At 38.6% G+C, this 17,197-nt stretch overlaps 2 protein-coding genes and 1 non-coding gene across 3 annotated transcripts; 2 read left to right on the plus strand and 1 right to left on the minus strand.

Annotated features, from left to right (window-relative positions):
• The first annotated feature begins 1,872 nt into the window (after positions 1-1,872).
• Positions 1,873-6,387, plus strand: LOC146942336 (Tetratricopeptide repeat (TPR)-like superfamily protein). The gene is made up of 2 exons (XM_085756306.1): positions 1,873-5,629; positions 6,040-6,387. The coding sequence occupies exon 1, from the start codon at positions 2,167-2,169 to the stop codon at positions 5,086-5,088; it is 2,922 nt and encodes a 973-aa protein (XP_085612432.1). The 5' UTR covers positions 1,873-2,166; the 3' UTR covers positions 5,089-5,629; positions 6,040-6,387.
• Positions 6,388-9,824: 3,437 nt separating this feature from the next.
• Positions 9,825-15,992, plus strand: LOC146942337 (uncharacterized). Its single transcript, XM_085756307.1, has one exon. The coding sequence runs from the start codon at positions 12,694-12,696 to the stop codon at positions 14,176-14,178; it is 1,485 nt and encodes a 494-aa protein (XP_085612433.1). The 5' UTR covers positions 9,825-12,693; the 3' UTR covers positions 14,179-15,992.
• LOC146942338 (small nucleolar RNA R71) lies at positions 12,387-12,494 on the minus strand. The gene has a single exon (XR_015033730.1). It is a non-coding gene; the product is annotated as a small nucleolar RNA R71 (small nucleolar RNA).
• Positions 15,993-17,197: the final 1,205 nt, after the last annotated feature.

Genomic DNA, 17,197 nt, shown 5'->3' on the forward strand with positions numbered 1-17,197 from the left:
TAATGCTAATATACACACACTTTAATTTTAAAAGGTGTGCATTAACATCCTATACCTATTTTAAAAGGTGTGTGTGTAAAGAATAAGTAAATTAATAGAGAAAAATCATAGCGTTGAAATATACAATAAGGATTATATATATTAAAATTATAATGGTTTATTTAACACGTGTAATATTTCTATTGCACATGTTAAAGGAACTAAAAATAACAATTTTTTTTATTAAAAAGTTCTTTCAAAAAATCATTTATTAAAAAGTTATATACTTTTCATGAAATACACAAGTTTCAATACAAACTTATTATTTTAAACTTTTTAATATATGCAATTTTTCACCTGATAGAAAAACTCAAATTACAAAAAGGAAATTGCTCAATATCACGAAACTAATCTTATCATGAGCGGGAGGTGCAACCCGTCCTTTGTTGACAGCGGTAGGGTTTTTGTGGCGGTGGTCCTTGGGGTGGGGGGTTCTTTGCCTCCTCCTTTCCCGACCTGGTTCACAAGTTTCAATACAAACTTATTATTTTAAACTTTTTAATATATGCAATTTTTCACCTGATAGAAAAACTCAAATTACAAAAAGGAAATTGCTCAATATCACGAAACTAATCTTATCATGAGCAGGAGGTGCAACCCGTCCTTTGTTGACAGCAGTAGGGTTTTTGTGGCGGTGGTCCTTGGGTTGGGGGGGGGGGGGGGGGGGGGTTCTCTTTCCCGACCTGGTTCCCTGGGTTCTCTTTGTGCTTTTTGTTTTCGCAGGTGTGGGGTGGTCTCCCTTTTATGGTCACTCCTTGGTGTTGTTCTTAGCTTTTTTGTTGTTAGGAGCCTGGGTGGTGCCTCTCCGAGTTTCCCTTACCTCAGTTTGGCAGTTGTTGTTTTATTGGGAGTTTCTTTTATTTTTCTGGGCATCTCCAGATGGCCTTCTGGTGTATTTGTACTATGTCTTATATATATATATATATATATATATATATATATATATATATATATATATATACACACACACATACAGTAGAAACTCTTTGAATTAATACTCGGTAAATTAATAAACTCTCTAAAATAATAAATTTGTCCGGTCCCGACTTGGGCCAATGTAAAAAATTGTAAAACTCGATAAAATAATAAGATAATAATTTTTCGGGAGATCCCTTTATAATTTTCGGTCCCAAGAAAATCATAAATTAATAATTCATAGAAACTGAAAAAAATATATTAAGAATACATTGAACACATTTGTTTCTCTTGTTTACATTTACTGCACTTCAAAAGTCATTATTGATTTCCAATGCATATGAACACAGTAGTTACTAATTAAGGTTGAGTCCCAAGGTTCGCTGCAACGTAATTCTAAGAGGCATAGACTAATTTATATTTTTGTTTGGTATGTACAGTATAATTACTTAAAAACTCTTTAAATTAATAATTATTAATTTATCGATAAATTAATAACTCTCTAAATTAATAAATTTCTCCGGTCCTGACATTATTAATTTATAGAGTTTTAACTGTATATATATATATCATTCAAAAATAAAAACGAAACTAATCATGATGACATGTAACGAAACAACGTTAATGCCTTTCACCAATGTTCAATGTTACGTTAAAAAAGTTTATCATATATTACACGTGTACTACTGTGATATTGGCGAATGATTTTTTTTTTTTGTCATATAGTCTGATGACCAAAATTCACTACTATAAGTGAATAATTAGAGAATGTAGTGTTTGAACCGTAATACAACGTCCAACCAACTAAGTTAAACCCACTTAAACTTTTGTGACTAATTTTCATAGTGATATAACATTACTTGTGTTATAAAATTGTTTTGTTGGATCGATTTAGAATATTTTTTTGAAGTTGAAGAATTGTTAGATTGAGTTTTTATTAGACCTCATTTGAATAAACAACTTAATTTACATATTACACATAATCATTCATCATGATAATTGTATATGATGTTTAACCCATGAAAATAAGTTGAAAACAACTTATAAACAAGTCAACTTTTTTTCCATAAATTTTCTCAAAGAATCTCATAATGACAACTACTTTTCCATAAATTTTCTCAAAGAATCTCATAATGACAACTACTTAGTATACATTAGTTACGGTCAAACAAGAACTCAAAATGAAATGGAGGAGCAAAAACGTCTAGTACAATGAGTCGCAAATGCAGCGTGTCTCCTTCGTCTCTTCTTCCTCAATGGTTCTCCATCCTCCGCCACGCCATCGCCGATTCCGATCTCATCCTCGGAAAACGTACTCACGCCCTCATTCTAACTTCCGGCCTCAAACCCGACCGTTATCTCACCAACAACCTCATCACAATGTACGCTAAATGCGGCTCTCTTTTTTCCGCACGCAAACTGTTTGATATAACGCCTCAACCAGACAGAGACCTCGTTACTTACAATGCCATCCTCGCTGCGTATTCTCACACCGGAGAGCTTCATGATGTCGAAAAAACCCAGGAAGCCTTTCACATTTTCCGTCTTCTACGTCAATCTGTTATGCTAACAACTCGTCATACTCTGTCTCCATTGTTTAAGCTGTGTTTACTCTATGGTTCTCTGTCTGCTTCTGAGTCGCTTCATGGTTATGCTGTTAAGATTGGGTTGCAATGGGATGTGTTTGTTGCTGGTGCATTGGTTAATATATATGCTAAGCTTCAACGAATTAGGGAGGCGCGTGTTTTGTTTGATAGAATGCCTGTGAGGGATGTGGTGTTATGGAATGTGATGATGAAGGCTTATGTTGAAATGGGTGCTGGTGATGAAGCGTTGGGTCTTTTTTCTGCATTTCATCGAAGTGGACTGCGTCCTGATTGTGTTAGTGTTCGGACTATTCTCATGGGGATTGGTAAAAAAACTGTTTTTGAAAGGGAGTTGGAGCAGGTTCGAGCTTATGCAATTAAGTTGTTTATTTGTGATGATGATTCCGATGTTATTGTTTGGAACAAGACTTTGTCTTCATATCTCCAAGCAGGTGAAGGTTGGGAAGCTGTTAATTGTTTTAGAGATATGATCAAATCGCGTGTACCGTGTGATAGCTTGACGTATATTGTGATCCTCTCTGTGGTTGCCAGTTTGAACCATCTTGAACTGGGAAAACAGATTCATGGTGCTGTTGTGAGGTTTGGATGGGATCAATTTGTGTCTGTTGCGAATAGCGCTATTAATATGTATGTTAAGGCTGGTTCTGTTAATTATGCAAGAAGGATGTTTGCTCAGATGAAAGAAGTGGATTTAATATCGTGGAACACTGTGATATCGGGTTGTGCTCTGAGTGGTTTAGAGGAGTGTTCCTTAAGGCTCTTCATTGATTTATTACGGAGTGGCCTGTTGCCAGATCAATTCACTATTGCAAGCGTTTTGAAGGCTTGCTCCTCTCTTGAAGAAAGCTATTGTGTTGGTAGGCAAGTTCATACCTGTGCTTTAAAAGCTGGGATCGTCTTAGATTCATTTGTTTCGACAGCTCTAATTGATGTATATTCTAAGGGTGGAAAGATGGAGGAGGCGGAGCTTCTTTTTCAGAACCAAGATGGATTTGATTTGGCATCTTGGAATGCTATGATGCATGGGTTCATAGTGAGTGATAACTATCGTGAAGCCTTGAGGCTATTTAGCCTAATGCATGAAAGGGGAGAGAAAGCTGATCAGAATACTTTTGCAAATGCGGCCAAAGCTGCGGGGTGCTTGGTGAGGCTTCAGCAAGGGAAGCAGATTCATGCTGTTGTTATAAAAATGAGGTTTCATTATGATTTGTTTGTCATTAGTGGTATTCTGGACATGTATCTGAAATGTGGAGAGATGAAAAGTGCTCGTAAAGTTTTCAATCAGATCCCTTCGCCGGATGATGTTGCTTGGACCACTGTGATTTCGGGATGTGTGGAAAACGGGGAGGAAGAGCAAGCTCTTTTTACATATCATCAGATGAGACTCGCTGGGGTGCAACCGGATGAGTATACCTTTGCCACCCTTGTCAAGGCTTGCTCTCTTTTAACAGCACTAGAACAAGGGAAGCAGATTCATGCAAATATTATGAAGTTGAATTGTGCTTTTGATCCTTTTGTGATGACCTCACTTGTCGACATGTATGCCAAGTGTGGGAATATAGAAGATGCATATGGCTTATTTAGAAGAATGAGCACTAGGAGTGTTGCCTTGTGGAATGCCATGATAGTAGGATTAGCTCAACATGGAAATGCTGAGGAAGCTCTCAACTTTTTCAATGAAATGAAATCTAGGGGTGTAACGCCTGATAGAGTTACTTTTATTGGGGTCCTTTCTGCTTGTAGTCATTCTGGTTTGATATCTGATGCATATGAAAATTTTGATTCTATGCAGAAAACCTATGGAGTTGAACCTGAGATTGAGCACTATTCTTGTCTTGTGGATGCCCTTAGCCGTGCGGGGCGCATACAAGAGGCTGAGAAGGTGGTATCATCAATGCCTTTTGAAGCTTCTGCTACAATGTACAGAACAATGCTTAATGCTTGTAGGGTTCAGGGAGACAAAGAGACTGGAAAACGCGTGGCAGAAAAGCTTTTAACCATGGATCCTTCTGATTCAGCGGCTTATGTTCTTTTATCCAATATTTATGCGGCTGCTAACCAATGGGAAAATGCAGTGAGTGCTAGGAATATGATGAAAAGAGTAAATGTAAAGAAGGAACCAGGGTTTAGTTGGATAGACATGAAAAACAAGGTGCACTTATTTGTTGCTGGGGATAGATCACATAAAGAAACTGATTTGATATATAATAAGGTGGAGTACGTTATGAAGAGGATCAAAGAAGAAGGATATGTCCCTGATACAGAGTTTACACTTGTGGATATAGAAGAAGAAGATAAAGAAAGTGCTTTATCTTATCACAGTGAGAAGCTAGCAATAGCTTATGGGCTCATGAAAACTCCATCATCTACCACATTGAGGGTAATTAAAAACCTTAGAGTATGTGGAGATTGCCATAATGCAATCAAGTATATATCTAAGGTTTTTCAGCGAGAGATAGTTTTGAGGGATGCCAATCGATTCCATCATTTTAGGAGTGGGATATGCTCTTGTGGTGATTACTGGTGAAATGTTTTTCCCTTTATTACATCCCATTTTTTAAGTTGGCTTGTCTGAGTGCTATTAGCTAACCTGGAATCGATTCTAATATTTGGTGATATGCAGAGGCGGAGTCATCTATTATTGAGGGGTGCACTTGCACACCCTGAACTATTAAAAACTGCACATGCTGCACTATAGTTTTTGCATATTGAACTCTGAAAATTTTGCTTTGCACCTTTGACCCAGGACTCAATCCACTCTCAGATTCTCATCCCACACTTCTCTCTAGCCTTCTAAATTCTTTCATCTCATCTCTTGTTGCCGGCAGCAGCCTCCCAAGTACCTCCACCGTGCCGTGCATGACACACACCCTTCTTCCCTCTCACTGTCACACAATCCGCCCAGTTGCTTCACTCTCTTGCGTGCGCGGCCCAATTTTCTTCCACTCTCTCCGTCTGGTTCTGCGGGATCTTTCTGGTTCAGCCTCCACAGCCCACCAACACTGCAGCAAAATCCAAGTTTCCAACTCCTCTTCATTGGGCCTCCAACAGCTACATAACAGATACAGGTAATTGAATTTCAAAATCTTCATTGTTGGGGTTTTATAATTTGGGATTATTTTATGACTCAATTGTATTCAATTGGTTGATTCATTATGCAATTGGAACTATGATTAATATATTTGTGTTGTGAAATCATTATTAGGGTTTTTGATTTGTCTAAAAATGGGGAATTTGTGACAATCGTTAAAATTGGGGATTTTGTAATTGTTAGTAGCTTTGATGGATTTGGATCTTCTCAATTGTGAAAAAAAATTTGAGAGAGTTATGTGGATGATCTCACCATTAAAATGCATTTAACTCTACAATTTACATAAACCAAATCCTGCTGTGATACTCTTCCAAATCATTCTGTTAGTTGCTAATCATGAATCATTGTTGCTGTATTAGCTGCTGACTTTGTTGTTTGTTGTAACAGGAAACATATTTTTGATGCAAATTATGGGGCTAATCAAGAAAAATGATATGAATTTGTTTGTAAACCAGGAAAAATACTTCATGTAGATCATTATAGCATTGAATATATCACCTAGGCTGGAAGTTAAAACATGTTCTTAATAAACTTGTGGAGTTTTTTCCGCACATATCTTTAAGCTGGAAGTTCATGGTTGGAATGGCCTTCAGTTTAAATCTCCATTTTAGGAATTGGTCGAGCTTTGGTGGAGTTGTAGGCAGCATGCCTTTTGCTAATTGCTACTGTTAAGAACCGGTATTGAGAGGAAAAGTCCTTTATACTTTTGGACCAAGGTTCATTTTTTTGTTGAAAGTTGCTTTTTTGACAAAGAATACTTCCAATTGACACATGGAAATGACCTTAATGACCCTGGCGGTTGTTAACTGCCGCTGGGAAACACGCCGGTTGTTAACTACCATTGAGTGCCAGCGGTTGTTAACTACCGCCGAAGCTGAATGTAGCGGTTGTTAATTGCCGCTACGTGCTTAACATTTTCTAGAAGCTCATTTCCATCTTCCTTATTTTGTGTCTTTCCTAACCAATTTTAACTTTCATTTTCATCTAAAAATTTTATCAAATAACCAATTGAAAATTCTTCTAAAATTTTTATCTAATAATACCTAAACATATTCATCCAATATTTAACAGGAACATGGTAAAATTAAAACGCAATAAATAATATAAAACGAACGTACGTATATGTCATATAAATAGGAAAATGTATGGAACATGTCATAATAATACATCATGATCATCATAGTCAAAAAATACATAAAAAAATCCTAATACTAATCAGCCCTGCCTACCCTGCCTCTGCTGCCCCCTGCGCCGCCTGGAAATCTGATAAGTAAGGACAGACTCAGTAGCAGTAACTATCCGCATGACCTCCTGGACAACCTCCTCTTTGGTCATCTCGCCATGCTTGGCCGCAATATCTCGGGCTATGTGCGCCACATCCCGGACGATCGTCAGTGTCTCAGGCATCTCACTGGCATGCTCCTCCTCAATGAGCTGTTCCACGTTCGCCGGCCTGGGAGGGGATCCCTCATCAGGTGGGAGAATGCGAGGGTGAGAGACTCTGGCATACCAAGCCATGTAGCCAGGAACATGTTGCCATGGTGTCTGACACCCATCCACCCAATCACGTACTAACCATGCCGCAGCGTCCATCAACACAGTGGTCAGCAACTGCGTAGTAGGCACCGGAGGGACAGCTGAAGGATGTCTGGGAATGTCCTGGACAAAGGAGAACTGCCTCTTCACCCGCTCAGGTAAATGACGGTACACCCTCTCCTTCCCGCACATGAGCCATCCCGAGTAAGTGCACAACATCTGAAATGGGTGGACGTCTCTGCGATCACCATAGGTAGAAAACCTGACGTTATCCACCTCCATGCGATCCAGGCGTGAGCGGTAATGGTGCACACTCGTATGGCCTTTGGTAGTGAGCCATCTCCCAGCACATGGTGTCCGCGGGTCCCAATCCGGGTTACGCTTCCTTGGGTAAGGACCTGGCAAATGCTCCAAAATCCATCCCTGCAACAAAATAAATAATAGTCTAACAAAATAAATAATAGTCTAACAAAATAAATTATTCGAGTTAAATATTCAATAAATCTAAAACATTATAAAATAGTCTAACATGATAATAACATTTATAAAATAAATTCATAAAGAAATTAAGATAAATATTACCATCAAAAGAGTCGCAGAGCCAGCCATCGTTCTGTTATTCAAGATAACAGAATCATCCAAATAATCATAGAGGTAGGCTAAGGTCATCCCTCCCCATGACCACTTCCCAATCGCCCCCAAGTCCGCCATGCAATCAAGATATATCAAGTCGATGTGTCTGTTCGTTTTGTTAGTGAACAGCGCACAACCGACGAGATATAGAAGAAAACTCCTCACACAGCACGCCCTCCTCCTGGCTCTCTCCTGCATCTCCTCCCTCGACTGTGGACGCTCAAGCCGTCTAGCCTCAGTCAGGTGCTCCTCATAAACCCGCTTCAGGGCGGGATAACTGATATGACCAAGAGATTCATCCCTAACCTGATCTCTGGCATCAGCATCTGACATGCCCAACAACCTGGTCATCATATCAATCGATCGGTCCCGATCCATCGACTCATCGTGCTCCAACATGCGGCCGTAAATAGGAATGTGCAGAAGATTATGCACATCGTCCAGAGTGATCGTCATCTCCCCCACAGGTAGATGAAAACTACTCGTCTCCGTGTGCCACCTCTCGCACAGAGCACGTATCATGGCATGGGTCACAGTCGAAAACCCAACGTGTATCAAACCATGGAGGCCAGACCCCTCCACAGGCTCCCAAAACCATCTCAAAGCCTCCTCCGGCTTATCAAGCTCCTTCAACCTTTTCCCTGCGTTTACGCACTTATAACACGCTTGATCATGCCACATATGAAATTCAAATTAAATAAGACATTGTCACTTACGCTACATTATTTTAAATAAATAAAACACTTACGCTACATTATATTAATTAATTAAACAACTTACGCTACATTATTTTAATTAATTAAATCACTTACGCTACGTTATATTAATTAATTAAACAACTTACGCTACCTAATTTTAATTAATTAAATCACTATTTAATTAATTAAATCACTTACGCTACGTTGTTTTAATTAATTAAACAACTTACGCTACCTAATTTTAATTAATTAAATCAATTACGCTACGTTATATTAATTAATTAAACAACTTACGCTACGTAATTTTAATTAATTAAATCACTTACGCTACGTTATTTTAATTAATTAAACAACTTACGCTACCTAATTTTAATTAATTAAATCACTTACGCTACGTTATATTAATTAATTAAACAACTTACGCTACCTAATTTTAATTAATTAATTCACTTACGCTACATTATTTTAATTAATTAAACAACTTACGCTGCCTAATTTTAATTAATTAAATCACTTACGCTTCGTTATATTAATTAATTAAACAACTTACGCTGCCAAATTCGCTACCTAATTTTAATTAATTAAATCACTTACGCTACGTTATTTTAATTAATTAAACAACTTACGCTACCTAATTTTAATTAATTAAATCACTTACGCTACGTTATTTTAATTAATTAAACAACTTACGCTACCTAATTTTAATTAATTAAATCACTTACGCTACCTAATATAATTAATTAAAACATTTAAAGAATTTTAAACAATTTAAACACTTACATTATTGTGGTTCACCCAAAGAGGGTTCGCCACGTGCCTCGCGTAGTCGGACAACAATGACGTGGTCTGAGGTCCTCCAGGAAAGGGAGCCTCTCCAGCAGGATAGGGCGGTATCCGCCGAACACGACCACCTCGTCGTGGCTGACGCTCACGCTCAGGCTCACCCTTGGCAATAACATTCTGTGCCTCCATATAATCTGCCACAACATCCTCTGGCACCCCCTCTGGCACCCCCTCACCCTCATCCTCTGCCTCGTCCTGCGGCGGCGGCTGAAAATACATCCTCTCCTCCTCCATCCGATCATAGCCAACAAAATCATCATCCGCATACCCAACATAATCATGCGCTGGTGTCGGATCAACCACCTGGGAGGAGTCATCCACATGTGCCTGTGAGCCCTCTCCATGTATCATCGGGTCCCTGCGCCTCCGAGTCTTAGGGACATACTGATAAGTGTCAAAAAAGTGTTAAATTCATGTTATATTTTAAGCACTTTTTGTTGCTTGCTTTGCAAGTAATTGAAGGAAAAGCCGAGAAATAAGTGTTAAATGCCTTATTACGCTTTATATATCTTACTCTACTCTTTTGTGCAGGAATTAGCCTCAAGACACTGATCAAAGACCAAAAATCATGAAAAAGTACTATTTGGGCAGAAGCTGATCCAAGAGGCATGCAACTCGCACTCAAACTCGCAACTGCGAGTGCCAATGTGAGCAGCTCGTAACTGCGAGCTCCCTTACTCGCAGCGGTTTGACCAGATACGCCAATAGCGTATCTCTCTGGATCCTTTGTATTATCTCAACTCGCATCTGCGAGTGGTGTAGCTCGCAGCTGCGACCTCAGGCAGAGCAGACCTCTATAAATGGCCCACTTGCTATTCTTTGAAGATAGTGTGTTGGGATTATCTTAGATATTCTTTTTCTCTTAGTTTTAGCTTAGCTTTTTCATTGTAATTTCATAGAGAGAAATAGGGTAGATCATATAGAGTGAGAGTGATTTTGGAAGTTGGATCCTTATTCCTTTGCTGAGACATCACAAGGTGATAACATGCAAAATACATTGTTTAAATAGTTTGTTTTCCATTTATTTTAGAGTCATTTATTTTATTTTGCACGATTACCGCTAGTACTTTGATGTGTTTCAGGACCATAAGGTGTAAAAAGCAGAAGTGAAGGAAAAAGAGGAAAAGAAAGAAATATATGTCACAAGCCCAACGACCTTTGGCAATTTTTCTGCTGAAGAATTAGACTATAAAAGCACATGAGACACTCAATTGCAGGGGACCCTAGTTTTTATTTTCAGTTTTATTTTACTAGAACCCTAGATACCGTAATTCACAATACAGTTCTGCAGTATATTTTACATTCAATTTAATTCAAGGTTTGGACTTTCTCCTTTATTTTCTTTGCATCAACGTTGCCATGGCTTTTGGTACTTAATTCCATTCATGCGTGTTAATTCCTTAGCAATTTGCTGGTGCCATATTATCCATACGTTTTCATTGCTTGAGTTACTGTTCGGTATTCAATTCATTTGAATTCTTTTGCTGCGTGACTGTTCAATCCAATTTCACCATTGTTGCACGTTTATGTTGGCTATTCTTTGCTGGTGCTGCACTTGTTTTATTTCTCTATAGCTGCGTGTCTTTACACTAGGTGTTCCATTCAATTTTAATTGTTTGAGAACACTATTGCCGTGGTTTCTTTTCTTCGTAATTCAAAATATCCATCTTGACACAGGTTCGGCTCCCTTTTATTTATTTCTAACATGAATTCATCAAAGATAGGTTTAGATTATTATTTAATTATGTCTGAGTAGTTTATTTTGAGTCCAAAACGAAAGGACCGTCGTACCGACGGAACTCATGTAAATTACGCGCCCCTTTTATTGTAACGAGAATTTAAATGTTTGTTTTGAAAATTCTGTTTTGTAATTTAAAAAGTCTACTACGAAAGTAGAGACACCGAGATATCGTTTACGCATCGAAAGAGCGAAAACGATATCCGACTAAGAAAATTCAGATTTTTAATTGAAAAGGTTAAAGCGAAAGCACTTCTTTTCTTTTAATTAAGAATTTATTGAATTAGAAAATTGAATTTTTAAGCCTGTAGTTATACGCTACGAAAGTAGGTTGTTACGCGCCGAAAAATTCCGACAACGTATTGCGAAAGCAAACAGAGTCTCTTTTTCAATATATTCTACAAAAGTTTTATTTCTCTCGTTACTATTTAATTAGCGCAAAATTTACGTGAGTGACGAAGGTCGACGGAAACCATCGTTTTGGACTCTCCTTATCGTTAATTTATTAAAATCAATATTTATATTTTACGCTCGAAACCCAATTATTTTGAATTTGACCCTAGATAAACATAGTAACAACGAAAAGCGGTACTTGTTAAATTGGTCTCTGTGGATACGATACTTTTTATACTAAAACCGACATAGCCGTGCACTTGCGGCCCTGTCAAGTTTTTGGCGCCGTTGCCGGGGACCAATTTTTGGCAATATCGCTACTCCGTTGTTACACCGTTTAGACTAAGGCCCTTTTATTTATTTATAAAAAAAAAAAAAAAACTTTGCATGCGAAAAACCCGAAGTGCTGGAAATCTAGTCAGCTACGTTGACGAAATTGAGCGCTACTTTCGAGCTAGGCGTCGATTGTTATTCGATACCCCGTCGCAATCTGAGACTCAATCAGAAATGGGCGACAACAACAACGATAATAGGCCACTGAAGGATTTCGCTGTGCCCTCTGAGGAGGAGCCTCATACGAGCATTGTTCGCCCTGCCATTGCAGCGAATAACTTCGAGCTCAAACCCTCCTTAGTGCAGATAATTCAACAAAATCAGTTCTCCGGAAACCCAACGGAGGACCCGAACTTGCACCTTGCTACCTTTGTACGGTTCGCTGAGACGTTGAAAGTGAATGGCGTCGACCCTGAAGCCATTCGCCTACGTTTGTTTCCTTTCTCCCTCAGGGATAGAGCCAGCGCATGGCTTAATTCCCTGCCGTCAAATTCCATAACGACATGGAATGAATTAAAAAAGGCGTTCCTCGCTAGGTATTTCCCGCCGAGCAAAACGGCACAATTGAGGAACCTAATTACCTGCTTTATGCAGAAAGACGGAGAATCGCTCTTTGAAGCGTGGGAGAGATACAAGGATCTTTTGAGAGCTTGCCCGCATCATGGTTTGGAAAAGTGGCTGATCATCCATACCTTTTACAATGGTCTCCTGTATAACACAAGGATGACTATCGATGCAGCTGCGGGAGGAGCTCTAATGAACAAGCCGTTTGCTGAGGCTTGGGGACTGATTGAGGATATGGCCCAGAACCATTACCAATAGGGGAGCGAGCACGCTCTAGCTGAAAAAGGCCAGCCCAAGGCAGGGATGTACGAGGTTAGCAGTTTTGATCATCTGAGCGCTAAAGTTGATGCGCTATATAAAAAGATAGATAGTCTAACCATCACTCCACCTGCCCCCGTGGCCGCTGTGGCCCCTAACTGTGAGATTTGCGGTACACCTGGACACACTCCTACTGAGTGTCATCTGTTAGTCGCTACGGACCAGGCAAACTACGCGCATGGGAACCCATACGGGCAAAGAAATCCTAATTTCCCATATAAAAATAGCAATCCCACCTATTCGCAAAATCTTGCACCCATTGCACCCCCTGGTTTCCAAGGTCAAAGAGGAGCCCCTGTTGCTCCTCAAAAGTCTAACCTGGAGCTAATGATGGAAAACTTCGTCATGGCTCAGACCCAACAGAACAAAGAATTCCTGAATCAGAATATCCACACTAATGAAATGATTAAGCAGCTTGCATCTAAAGTTGATATGTTGGCCACTCATAGCAAGATGTTGGAAACACAAATTTCTCAAGTGGCCCAACAACAAGCATCTGCAGCTGCACCATTGGGAACATTCCCTGCGCAACCTCAAACAAACCCAAAAGGGGAGTTGAATGCTGTTACCCTGCTCTGTGGAAAAGAGTTAGAGAGCCCAGGTGAGAAGAAAGGCGCTGAGATGGAGTCTATGCCTACAGAGAGTGAGCAAGTCTTAAAGAGAAAAGAGGTGGTGGAGGAAGAAAAAGAGAAACCCTATGTACCTCCACCACCCTACAAACCTCCGATCCTGTTCCCTCAGAGACTAGCTAAGTCAAAGAGTGAGTGTCAGTTTAAGAAGTTTATTGAGCTCTTGAAGAAGCTCCATGTCAACATCCCTTTCATAGAGGCTATCATTCAAATGCCCTCTTATGCGAAATTCTTAAAAGAAATTCTGACAAATAAGAGGAAGGTTGATGACGATGATACTGTAGCACTCACTGAGGAGTGTAGCGCTATCATTCAGAACAAGATGCCACCTAAATTGAAAGATCCAGGGAGTTTTTCGATTCCTTGTGTTATTGGCAACTACGTCATTGATAAAGCTCTCTGTGATTTAGGTGCTAGTGTGAGTCTCATGCCTCTGTCTATCTACAAGAGGCTCAATTTAGGAGAGTTGAAACCAACAAAAATGTCCCTACAGCTAGCTGACCGATCCATAAAATACCCAGTTGGAATACTGGAAGATGTTCCTCTAAGAATTGGTCAGCTATACATTCCCACTGACTTTGTGGTGATGGACATAAGTGAAGACTCTCACATTCCTATCCTCCTAGGAAGACCCTTTTTAGCTACCGCTGGTGCTATTATAGATGTGAAGAAGGGAAAAATAACCTTCGAGGTTGGAGATGAAAAGATTGAGTTCCTCTTATCCAAATTTATGAAAAGCCCATCGATTAATGACTCATGCTGCCTTGTTGATACCATAGATCGGTGCGTTAAGGAGTACTCATCAGAGTCACTCTCGACTTATAGGTTGGAACCCCCCTGAAAGCTGAGTAAGGCGTCAAGCTACCGACGTTAAATGAAGCGCTGCGTGGGAGGCAACCCACAGCTTTTATTTATTGACTTTATTTTTATGTTTACTTTTTTTTAAGAAATAAGATGATCAGTCAGAGTTGGCAAGGATAGGTGGCATGTCCCAAAAGCAAGAAAAAAAAATTGGCAAGGATATATGGATGATCCAGCATCATTGGATGCCCCCAGATGACCCAGACGACGATTGATCTGCTAGGTAGTGTCTTTCCTTTTCTTTTATTTTTGTTTTTATTTATTTCCATTGAGGTCAATGTCAGTTTTAAGTGTGGGGGAGGAATTTCCCATCTTAACAGTCTAAGTCTTAATTATCGAGTCAATAAAATGTGTAGTTTTTGTTTGTTGTCTAATTCTCCCGTTTTATGAACCAATAAAATTTCAAAAATAATAAAAATAATAATAAATTTAAGGCTGAGTTCGATGATGACTTTAATGTGAAATTTGTTGTCTAATTTAAGGCTGAGTGCATGTAAACACCCTTTCCCTTTTTAAGTTTCACTAAACTCATATCATGTTTCAATGTGAAAAATTCTCTTTTTGAGAAAAACACAAAGTTGCAGTCTTTGAGTAAGTGTATGAGTAGGTATTTTAAGGAGCACGTTCTAACTTTAATGGTAACTTAGACCCTTAAAAGTCTTCAGAGTAAAAGTAGTATAAGTTTGTGTGGGAAATAATGTACTTTATTGTTATAAATTGTTGAACTAAAATGGGGCGGGAGAATGGCACCAACATGTGGAGGAAAGGACACTCCTCTCTGACTTCCTAAATGTGGTGGTGACTCCCTAATTGAACTTAAGTTCCAAATCCCTCAAAAGAGGAAATAAATTCATCAAAGCTAGGGGGAAAGGACACCCTCTCCAAAAAGACTTCCTACGCGGAGATGATAAAATTTTTGCAGCACTGCTTAGGGTGATTTTGAATCTAGGGGGAAAGGACACCCTCTCCATAAAGACTTCCTATGAGGATAGATAGCCCCTAAGCATCTGCAGCCCCTTGTGCTTAAATTGTTAATCTAATTTTAACTGAATTCCCATCTCTCTTATATGAAATGAAGAAAGGACTTTTCTCGGTTACTTTAGCATTAAGGATAGAACATGTTCCTCATAATATCTCTTACACAGGCACAATAAAAAGCTGGACTCCACACACACACTCACTTGAAACTGTTGTAGGGTTGATGTGATCCTTAAAAAGTGTTTAGGTTGTGATAAATGCATCCTGAGAACAAAGCCTTGAAAAATAAAAATGCAATTGATTTTTAGTTCATTCTGTTTTAATGAATTATGTTGTTGTCGTCCCTTGCATTTTGCTTGAGGACAAGCAATGGTTCAAGTATGGGGGAGTTTGATAACATGCAAAATACATTGTTTAAATAGTTTGTTTTCCATTTATTTTAGAGTCATTTATTTTATTTTGCACGATTACCGCTAGTACTTTGATGTGTTTCAGGACCATAAGGTGTAAAAAGCAGAAGTGAAGGAAAAAGAGGAAAAGAAAGAAATATATGTCACAAGCCCAACGACCTTTGGCAATTTTTCTGCTGAAGAATTAGACTATAAAAGCACATGAGACACTCAATTGCAGGGGACCCTAGTTTTTATTTTCAGTTTTATTTTACTAGAACCCTAGATACCGTAATTCACAATACAGTTCTGCAGTATATTTTACATTCAATTTAATTCAAGGTTTGGACTTTCTCCTTTATTTTCTTTGCATCAACGTTGCCATGGCTTTTGGTACTTAATTCCATTCATGCGTGTTAATTCCTTAGCAATTTGCTGGTGCCATATTATCCATACGTTTTCATTGCTTGAGTTACTGTTCGGTATTCAATTCATTTGAATTCTTTTGCTGCGTGACTGTTCAATCCAATTTCACCATTGTTGCACGTTTATGTTGGCTATTCTTTGTTGGTGCTGCACTTGTTTTATTTCTCTATAGCTGCGTGTCTTTACACTAGGTGTTCCATTCAATTTTAATTGTTTGAGAACACTATTGCCGTGGTTTCTTTTCTTCGTAATTCAAAATATCCATCTTGACACAGGTTCGGCTCCCTTTTATTTATTTCTAACATGAATTCATCAAAGATAGGTTTAGATTATTATTTAATTATGTCTGAGTAGTTTATTTTGAGTCCAAAACGAAAGGACCGTCGTACCGACGGAACTCATGTAAATTACGCGCCCCTTTTATTGTAACGAGAATTTAAATGTTTGTTTTGAAAATTCTGTTTTGTAATTTAAAAAGTCTACTACGAAAGTAGAGACACCGAGATATCGTTTACGCATCGAAAGAGCGAAAACGATATCCGACTAAGAAAATTCAGATTTTTAATTGAAAAGGTTAAAGCGAAAGCACTTCTTTTCTTTTAATTAAGAATTTATTGAATTAGAAAATTGAATTTTTAAGCCTGTAGTTATACGCTACGAAAGTAGGTTGTTACGCGCCGAAAAATTCCGACAACGTATTGCGAAAGCAAACAGAGTCTCTTTTTCAATATATTCTACAAAAGTTTTATTTCTCTCGTTACTATTTAATTAGCGCAAAATTTACGTGAGTGACGAAGGTCGACGGAAACCATCGTTTTGGACTCTCCTTATCGTTAATTTATTAAAATCAATATTTATATTTTACGCTCGAAACCCAATTATTTTGAATTTGACCCTAGATAAACATAGTAACAACGAAAAGCGGTACTTGTTAAATTGGTCTCTGTGGATACGATACTTTTTATACTAAAACCGACATAGCCGTGCACTTGCGGCCCTGTCACAAGGGTAATGAATCCTTCCTTTTCAATTCATCCTTGCATGGCTTCCATGATGATGTGTAGCTAAATACCCTTTGTTGGGATGAGAGGTACTTGATCTTTGCTAACATGTAATCCTTTTGATCTTGCAAAATATGTTTCTAGCAATTTATATTCAATATAGTTGTTATTCTTGTTGTTAATGCTTTCGGATACTTAATCAGGC

This window comes from Medicago sativa, chromosome 3 (assembly GCF_051527215.1).
Source record: "Medicago sativa cultivar Bolivia chromosome 3, Bolivia_mono, whole genome shotgun sequence".
NCBI lineage: Eukaryota > Viridiplantae > Streptophyta > Magnoliopsida > Fabales > Fabaceae > Medicago > Medicago sativa.